The sequence below is a fragment of the Panulirus ornatus genome, chromosome 73 (assembly GCF_036320965.1).
Source record: "Panulirus ornatus isolate Po-2019 chromosome 73, ASM3632096v1, whole genome shotgun sequence".
NCBI lineage: Eukaryota > Metazoa > Arthropoda > Malacostraca > Decapoda > Palinuridae > Panulirus > Panulirus ornatus.
The window spans coordinates 2,720,859-2,730,892 of NC_092296.1; the positions used below are offsets into that span (position 1 = coordinate 2,720,859).

A 10,034-nucleotide genomic window follows, 5' to 3' on the forward strand; every position below is an offset into this window, starting at 1 on the left:
AATATTTAACAACATTTTTGGCTTATACTAAGTAATGTACATTTTTTTATGCTATATGTTGTGTTCTTATTAAAATGAACATATGTGCGAAAAATCATTTGGTGAATTCCTTACGGATTTTAAAGAGGAAATAAGTAACTATGATTTTTATGTACATAATTCACCACACATTTAAGTATAGTCAAATTAATTCACTGATATAAAGTAAATTGACTATGCTTATAAAGCTTGTATATATAAAATTCAAATCATTACTGCGGCAGGAAGCACTTTTTCAAAATTCAAAAAGTTATGTTGGAGAGAAATTATACATATACACACAGTGTAATTATTTGGAATTATTGTACCCATTTCTCCAATACGAGGAGTTCTATCCTCCCATTTGCTTTAATGCCTATGAACAGCTAAAGGACATTATGCGTCAATTCTTACCAAACCAAATATTCAATGCACAAACTTTGGCTTATATTCCACAGGGAAAGATAAGATATAATCGTTCGCTGAAACTAAGTTAACCTACCACTGCTTTGGGCTTGACGTTTATCAACTGTCGGGGTCTTTAAGATTGAAAATTTCAAATTACAATTAAAAAATAAAGTAATCCCGAACAATTTAAGTATTCAAGATAATTCTAAGGCTATTTCATCACTCCGAAATATGACGTACTCTTATATGTACAAGAACGATAACCGTACGTCAGTTTTCAACATATTGTACGACGTCACGGAAAGGAGTAACGAATGTTTATATGATTCAAAATCTTAAAGGCAAGACTTTTAGCTTGGAAAGATGGTTAGAACTTCACAGAACTGGTGAGCACACTAACGACTGAAAACCTTCATAAGTTAAGAATGTGCGTTAATTCTGAATATTTGTAAGGGAAGGAAATGTACCTGGGTATGTGTATGCCAGTTGGACGGCACTGTCAAGTTGCTCCCGGGACCATGGGTAGATTAGGGGGTGTCCGTAGGTCAAAGTGTAATGACAGTAATCAAGGTCTCTGTTCACCCTAATGTAATCTCTAAACTCACGCTAAACCTTACTTTAAACCTTAGGGTTGAACAGTGGTCTAGAATGGCCCCCACTAGGGTGATTGTTTACTTTAGCTCCGCATCGTTCCTACCTCGGGTTGGCTGTTATTGCTCTATATGATTTATATATTTTGTGTATAGAAATACCTACAGAGGACTGGTTTGATTGTCATTTTGAACATTTAATGAGTTAGTAGTATATGAGGGAAAATGTCTGGGGTTAGTCACTGTAAAAGATGATTATCTGGGAAGCTATGGTGAATCATTGTAAAAGTTGGTATATCTGTAGAATATCAACAGAACTAATGAAAACCTCACATTATCTCTGTAGCAGTAAATATTTAACGTTTAATATTGTTGAAATAAGGTCACTCTTAAAAATGCTCTGTAACCCTGTTGCACGATGTATCTGATGGATGATGCTGTCATCTCCAGTGGGAGATGAGAATAATTTTGGTATAATTTACTGTCATATCAGCTACTAGGTAAGGTATTTATAGATTCCATCGATATTTGCAAACATATTACCCTTTTTGATTAACCACACATTTTCATAACTTTTCTTATTCAACATTCTACAGTAAATTGTAATGCTCCAAATTGTGCTCTGCTACTGTCATTTCATTTTTCATACATTAGCATAACAGACCATAGCCAGGCAATATTCAAAGCTATGTTGAACTAAACTAGAAAAGTACTTGTGAAGCAACTGTCCTTTGGGGGCTTCGGCCTTTTAGATCTTTCTAGGGATGGGGAGAAAGAATATTTCCCATGTATTCCCTGTGTGTCGTAAAAAGTGACTAAAAGGGAAGGGAGCAGGGGGCTGGTGATCCTCCCCTCCTGTTATTTTAATTCTCCAAAAGAAGGAACAGAAAAGGGGGCCATGTTTGCCATTTCCCGCGTTAGCGAAGTAGCGTTGAGAACAGATGACTGAGCCTTAGAGGGAATATCCTCACTTGGCATATGAACGCACACTACCATATAATGTACAAACCTCCAACAGCCTGGATCAAACCTGGGACCACTGCATAGCAGTAGTGCTCCTGCCTGGTATGCATTGGTCCTGGGTTTGATCCTGGCTGTTGGAGGTTTGTACGTTATATATATTTCTTCTTTCAAACTATTCGCCATTTCCCGCATTAGCGAGGTAGCTTTAAGAACAGAGGACTGGGCCTTTGAGGGAATACCCTCACCTGGCCCAATTCTCTGTTCCTTCTTTTGGAAAATTAAAAAAAAAACGAGAGGGGAGGATTTCCAGCCCCCCGCTCCCTCCCCTTTTAGTCGCCTTCTACGACACGCAGGGAATACGTGGGGAGAAAGAATACTTCCCACGTATTCTGTGTGTCGTAGAAGGCGACTAAAAGGGAAGGGAGCGTGGGGCTGGAATTCCTCCCCTCTCTTTTTTTTTTTTTTTTTTTTTTTCCAAAAGAGGGAACAGAGAAGGGTGTCAGGTGAGGATATTCCCTCTAAGGCCCAGTCCTCTGTTCTTAACGCTACCTCGCTAACGCGGAAAATGGCGAATAGTATGAAAAAAAAAATATATATATATATATATATATATTTCTTTCTCCCCTATCCCTGGGGATAGGGGAGAATGAATACCTCCCACGTACTCCCTGCATGTCATAGAAGGCAACTAAAAGGGGAGGGAGCAGGGGGCTGGAAATTCTCCCCTCTTGTTTTTTAATTTTCCAAAAGGGGAACAGAGAAGGGGGCCAAGTGAGGATATTCCCTCAAAGGCTCAGTCCTCTCTTCTTAATGCTACCTCACTAATGTGGGAAATGGCAAATAGTATGAAAAAAAAAAATATATATATATATATATATATATATATATATATTATACATTATTATTACAGGAAGAAAAAACTTGTCACTTCTACACCCAAAAAAGCTGTTTCTCCTGAAGAGATATCACCTGCTGTAGAAACTCCCTCAAGCAAACGAAGAAAATCAACCAGTTACTACAAAAAGAAGGTGAGTTCTATTGCAATATTTTTATCAATCAATAAATTAAAATGTTGCTTTCCTTTTGTTGTTGTTAAATTTTCCTTTTCCTGCTTCAGAGCATTTGGATTTGTTTAGATCCTCATGCATATGCCATGGTTTATGGACACCTGTATACCCTGAATAATGACACTTCTTTTGCACAGTTGGTACTCTAGTTTAATGTATTGACCATTTCCCATAAATACGTTTTTGAACTTTAAAGGTGAGAGAGATAAGTTGTTAATAAAATAACAGCAAGATGAACGACTCCATATTCTGTCTACAGTGGCGTTCCTCAGGGTTCTCTTCTAGTCCTATTCTCTTTTCATGAATGATCAACATCTGACCCTGTTCAATCTTATGATAATGATTCTGCTTTTAGCTCATCTCTCCTCACTCTGTTACTCAATTCTCTTGTACTAAGCACATCTTAGTACAGACCTGTGCAGTATCTTAGAATGAGGAAGCGGAAATATAATTTTGTTGTGCTAAAATGTAAGTTTTACTTATCTAAATGTTGCTCATTTACTTTGCTCAACGTCACATCACCAAAATTCAATCCTGCAGTAACATAAACATAATAGGGATAACTGTATCATCCACTCTATCCTGGAAGCCCTACTTAGATATGAGAAAATCTGCTTTCCAAAAGTTGGGAAGGCCTGCACTAATGCTGTAATTTAAATGTTTCAGATCTACGTTGAGAATGACTAACACGTTTCCATCTCTTCTTTGCCTTTTACCAGTTCCCTTTGTGCTTCCCTCATTGTTGCTCAGATTTGTTCTCTAGTTCTCACATTGTTCACCTCGTTTCAAAATATTTTCTTATCCCTAAAGTTCACTAATACTTTCTCACCCTATCACTCTTTCCCCTATTGTTTTGTGCCTTTAAATTGATATGTACATGGTTACATTTTCAAAGTTTTTAGAAAAAAATTCTAAATTCATACATATATGGTTGCACTCTCAGAGTTTTTAGAAAAAGTACAAGTGTCAAGGCAAAATTGTTTCATATATTGTATCTTGGTTAAGACCTGATTAATTTAATTTTGTCATTTTCAGAGCAAGAGTCCTAAGAGTCCAGGAGAGAAAAGGAAGCACAGATTCCGACCTGGAACAGTTGCTCTACAGGAAATTCGTCATTTTCAGAAGGGGACAGGACTGCTGATTCCAAAGCTATCATTTTCTCGCTTGATTCGTGAGATATTAAGTGGCATGGACAGTAATTACAGGTTTGGTATTAATACTTATTTCATATGTGACATTGGGCTCCCATCTCAAGTCAGTATTCTTTTAGATTATATTAATTTTAATGCAGCTGTTACATTAGATAGCTTTTGCCTTGTTAAGACAATGTACTGGGGGTGATCTCAGATTCTGTACCTGTTTGTTTGAAGTTTGAGAGAAAAGAAAGGGAATAGGGGAGATCCTTATGTTTATCCTTATAGGTCTGTTAGCTTTGAATTTTGCTTTTATTTACCTAGGATCAGTTAAGTGTACATTCCTTCGCTTGGGATGGATAAGTGCGTACAGCTCTCATATTTTACATGCATCAATGTAGGGCCAGTGTGCTGAAGAAAACAGTGTTTATATGTCTATCTATCTAGTATCATTACTCTGATCCCAATTCAATGGGATTGGTCTGCAACATCATTTATACATATCCTTAACCTGTGTCATGGTACAGTGAGATATGGATGTTCTCATTTTAAAAAGTGCCTTTTGATTTACCACTTCAAGCTTTAAGCTGATTTGTCAGTTGACACAGTTCGCACTTGTGTCACTTACATACACAAAATACATCCATTGCATCTGATGCCCAGTCATTTCTCTGACATTATCTGAAATATTGTTAATCAGTTCTCTTTTTTGACCCTTTCTTGACTAGTATGTAGTATGTCACGCATTTTACATGACAGTAGCATCCTAAAAGACTTTCATCCCTGCATTTTTCTAATGACTTCACACCACATAAGCTTCTCACAGCTCCATTCTGTGTTCTGCATTCCCAGTACTGAAGCTTCAGCCGCTGAAAGCCATTGTATAATGGTTATATTTGTAAGAAAATATTTCTATGCCTCTTATTTCCATATCTAATTCTTAAATTTGGAATGTACGTGAAACAATTTAACTATTTAACTTAACCTGTATACTGTAGCAGACATCATTTGACAGAACACTGACAAAATGCGACATACATTGCCGGAGAAGATTTGTGCACCATCATTTTAAGGCTTGTACAAAGTATAGTATTCATAGCGGCAAGAACAGATGACCAAGCACTAGAGAACAAAAGAAAAATATGTTAGTACAGTATCTTTTACAAAATATGTACACATTATAGAAATACCTGATCTATTTTTTGGATAGTGTTGCAGGTGTAGATGTATTGGATAGCCCTGAAGGGATAGGTTGTTAAGATAACTTGGGTTAAAGTTGTGAAGTATATGATATAGATTAGGCTGTTCTAATTGTAGTTATCTCCTTTACAGGATACAGACAATGGCGCTTATGGCCCTACAAGAGGCAGCTGAATGTTACATCATTGGCATCTTGGAATTGGCTAACCTATGTTCGATTCATGCTAAACGGGTTACATTATTCCCTCAAGATGTTAAGTTGGTACGTCGCATTCGAGGAGATACTTGAAAAGTGAGTAGAACTTAGGGTGCCATTTATCTTCCCCCACCACATATTGAAGACCAAACAACCTTACCTGAAGAATTGTACTTGTTGGTTAGGTCATCAGACCAATTAGGCAGATGCCTTTTGATATAAAGAAATAGGACTGAGAAGATTTTTGGTTGCCTCAGGTGGTATATACAAAGGTGAAAATAGGAGTAGTACAAAGTAGAAATAAGATGAAACAAAATGTGAATTGGAATATGGTGATTCTTTTAGTAGAAATGTGTAAATGATTGCCAGGTGAATTGTATTGTGTGAGTGTAGCCAAAGTATTGAACTATCCAGAGTTGAATGAAGTCTTCTGTGGTGGTGCTTCCATTTACGTTTGAGATGAATCGATCTACTTTAAAGTAGACTCTCTTATTAGATATGTTTTAGCATTATCATGTCCAGTTTCACAGCCAAATTATAGTACAATGTTGTTGTATTTTATTGGATCATAATTGTGGTCATGTATTACAGTAAATTTTCTTTTGAAAAACCCACATCCTTTGACATGCAGGTTCACATGGAGATGCATTTAAGCACGCACACATAAACTAACATGCATACACACATTTGTACATGTACATACATAAACAGTGACAGGCTGTGCATGATCATGTGCCCAGATAGATATACAACAAAAAATTACAAACTTTAAAACATTGTAGTTTAATTTTTTTTTAACTGCTTTTATTTGGAACTGATTTAAAGGCTACCTTTAAGATTTTTTGTAATTACTTAACACTTGAAACTCCATCCACAGTGTGGATTTTTTTTTCTACAAATTTAGTTGATAGATTCTCATTCAGGAGTAAAAGAAAATACACACAAGAATTACAGTATTAGTTTCATGTTGACCCGGTACACTGCTAAGTGAGGGTGAAGGGTACGTCAGTGACATTTTTGACAGCACCTGATGAGAGTGGAGGAAGAAGAGCTGGAGTTGACATTTATCCTGAACTTATTTTCACACATTACCTTTTTTCATTCAATATACAAGTATATTATATTACATTAAGATAATTAGAAATAGCACATTGTAGACACTATGAATAAATGCGAAGACATCGAGTGGCAGGCACACTCAGGAAGGATTATGGAGGTATTTTATCTTTGGAAATGCTGTAGCTGTATACTTGTCATTTCTTATCAGCCCTCAGCTACCCCTTGATTACAAAAAAAAAAAAAAAAAAAGGTGAAATATGTCTCCCATGCATGCCTTCTCCCTTTTTATGTAATCCTGCTAAGATTACTCTCCAGTTCACTTGATTCCATACATTTCTCATGTTATTCTTTACTTTTCTCTCAAACTGATTCAAAATTTATGGCAGAGCACTGGAGATAAAAAAAAAAACTAATATCAGAAATATTACACCTTTCACCTAAAATTCAGCGAGGCGAGATTGACTGGTAAAATGTGGGGAGGATATTGAGAGATTTCTAAATACTAGACTTAATTTCAGACACTACTCTTAAGTCATAGACAAACAAAGTGTTGATGGAGAATATTTAGAAATATTGCACCTTTCACAATATAAATAAATGTGAGGACATTGAATGGCAGGCACATGTAAGAAGGATTATTCTTTTTTATTTTTGGAAATATTCTTGCTGGCTACCAGTCATCTCTTACCAAACACCTCTGTGATCCCAATATTACATAAAATTAGGTGCAGTTGTCAAGTAGTTTCTTCCAAAAGCGGAAGTTAGTAGGGGTACCTCCCGTGCAGGCCTCCCTTGTCATGTAATCCTGCTGAAATCACAGTCTCTTATTTTTTCACATTTCTCATATTCTTTTTCTTGACTTTCCTCACAGATTGATATATGCCTTAAGTGCTTCTCCTCATCACATCCAATACAACATGTATTTTCAGCATGGTCACAGTGTATGCACAACTAGCAGGTTGATACCCATACATTTGCATTGGTGATTGTAGGGTTACTGAGGAAAGGAAAGTTTATTCTCAGCCTTCTTAGTGACATGAGAGACCTCTGTAGGTTATGATAATACAGCTTGATACTGAACCATTTCACTGTTGTAGTCCCAACATCCACTGTGCACTCTTTGTGTAGCATATTTTCAGTTATTCTAAAGAAAATATCTCCATAAATTTTATTACAGATATCTAGAACACGATTTTCTAAATCAGATGATATACAATTCTCATGCTGCTCCACTGCTATCTGTGTAAGATATTCCAGGAATAGTCAGGCATACAAAGTGAGGTGTGTGGTATTTTTGAAAATGTTTTTGTCAAATATGATTAGGATTTTCATCATTGATATCTGTTATCTTCTAAATACTGCAAGAGCATCACAGATTAAGCTGTTATTGTAATGTGATGGAAAAAATTCAGGCTTTAGAATCTGGTAACAATGTGTTGGATGCCACTACAAGCTATAATAGGCTTTTGTGAAGGATGTTTTTTATACAGATAACTTTTTTACTGCAAAGAGTACATATGTATTTATATTTCAATAAATTCATAATTCTTTTTCTTAAAGATATTGGCATGTATTATTATTATACAACCTAACCCTTTTATGGGGTTTCTGCAGGTTTGAAAACACTCCACAGTGAGGCAAGGAGATGTTGACTTCTTTGGAATACAAAAGTTCTTGACACTGTTGACTCTATCCATGCATTGAAGATGATACATCCTTGCTAAAGGTGACTTTTTGTTTGTGATGTAAACAATTGCAGAGTGGGGTAACATCTATTGGTGAGCTGTCTTGATACCTGCTTCATTCCCTGCATGCTGAAGCTTTGGAACTCTATCTTCTCGTGCTTTTCCCAACAACTATGATCTGGTACATTTCAAAAGACAGGTCTTTCACTTCTTCCAGTATTTGTAAATACTTTTTCTCTTGTTTTTCCATTTCATAATTCTCTCTGTACTGCAATTAAGGCCTGGCCTTGGTATGAACTTTGTCCATGATTGGATCCTTCAACATTAAAAAAAGTATGCATAAATCTGCCGAATATACCTTTTAAGTTTTAATTTTATGGGAGAATGGAGAGAGGGTGGTGGGATGCATTAAGCATCAGACTGGGTAGGAGCAATGTGGCTTTAAGGGTGGTAGACAACGTAAGGAACACTTATTTGCTTTGAAGAATTTGTTCGAGAAATACTTGGATTGTATAGAAAGGGTTGATTGAAATGTCTTGTGGAAGGTGCTATAGATGTATAGTGAGGAAGGAAAGGTACTAGAAACAGCGAGGAGTTTTGACTGCATCTAAAAATTGTTTAAAACAGTAATCAAAAGTTTCCTCAAAATAGGGAATTTACGCAGTCTTTGAATGGTTAAAGCCTTAATTTCATCCCAGTCAGCCATGTCAAGTTTTTGTCTTTTGAGGGCTATTTGTTGCAGACTTTTTTGCTCTACTCAAGAGGATTGAATGGTTATCACTACCATGGCCTTGAACAACTGACCAGTAGAAAAAAATCATGGAATGGAAAAGGTTTTAGGTGCTTGGGGTTTGAACATGCATGTGGGTGTAATCTTTGTATGGGACTGAGTGAACTGAAGCAGTGGTGGTATAGAGAGGATGGTGTGCTGCTAATGGACTGAAATAAGTTAAATGCAGCAGTCGTGGGAAACATGGAAAGGTCTGTGGGGCTTCACTGTGGATAGGAAGGCATTACATATTGCAGCTAGAGAATGGATGTGAGCAAAGCGACTTTTTCATTTGTTCCTGATGCTACCCTTCTAACTTGGGGGAACTGTGGTGGTGTGTGTGTGTGTGTGTGTGTGGATCAAACTAAATTTCAATACCAGAAAGTTTTTGAGGATGGACATTAAGGTAACATCCCATCATTAAAAATCTCTTATTGCTTATGTCCCATAATAGGATGTGTGCATTGAAAAAGAGGAAAATGGCTCGGTAGGTCATTTATTAAGTCTTCAGGAACAGTTTACACCGATTCTCCTGGATCAAAATACAAGGAGCAGACAGTAATTTTGGATCTTTAGGATAGTTTTATGCTAATGTTTGTAAAGTAGCCCTAAGTGGAACTACACTATGATTACAGTTTGATCTCTCAATATCGTTATCTCCTTTAGCCCCATTACCAGGTGGATGGTTGGATTTAAAGAAGATATGGTCACATCCAAGGGTTAAACACTCTGTTCCTATCTTAGTCTGTTGCAGGCAAATGATACATATGGTGTTTTGTTTGATAAAACTTTTAAGATCTACCAAATGGGACTGCATTCCTCTACAGTCCCATTGATGAATACTATCCATTAAAAATCAAAATTTCAAAGTTATAAAAACTTATTCTAAGGAGGTACTTGTGCTTTTTGGCTCACCTACTAATGACTTGGAGTCATGCCAAGGCAA

The 10,034-nt window shown here is 36.5% G+C and overlaps 1 protein-coding gene across 3 annotated transcripts; it reads left to right on the forward strand.

Annotated features, from left to right (window-relative positions):
* The first annotated feature begins 662 nt into the window (after positions 1–662).
* Positions 663–9,734, forward strand: LOC139748228 (uncharacterized). 3 transcript variants are annotated; one of them, XM_071661085.1, is made up of 5 exons: positions 663–812; positions 2,890–3,007; positions 4,082–4,251; positions 5,512–5,671; positions 8,249–9,734. In XM_071661085.1, exons 1-4 carry the CDS (start codon positions 790–792, stop codon positions 5,666–5,668), a joined length of 468 nt encoding a protein of 155 aa, XP_071517186.1. In that variant the 5' UTR covers positions 663–789; the 3' UTR covers positions 5,669–5,671; positions 8,249–9,734. The 3 variants fall into 3 exon arrangements, with proteins under 3 accessions (XP_071517186.1, XP_071517185.1, XP_071517188.1); XM_071661084.1 differs by lacking the exon at positions 8,249–9,734 and having other exon boundaries at positions 5,512–8,197; XM_071661087.1 differs by lacking the exon at positions 8,249–9,734 and having other exon boundaries at positions 706–853; positions 5,512–8,197.
* The last annotated feature ends 300 nt before the right edge of the window (positions 9,735–10,034 follow it).

Coding starts and splice junctions, on each gene's coding strand:
- LOC139748228 (XM_071661085.1), top strand. CDS start 790: ATGGTTAGAACTTCACAGAACTG. Junction 3,008..4,081: donor CCAGTTACTACAAAAAGAAG/GTGAGTTCTATT, acceptor TGTCATTTTCAG/AGCAAGAGTCCTAAGAGTCC. Junction 4,252..5,511: donor GGCATGGACAGTAATTACAG/GTTTGGTATTAA, acceptor TCTCCTTTACAG/GATACAGACAATGGCGCTTA.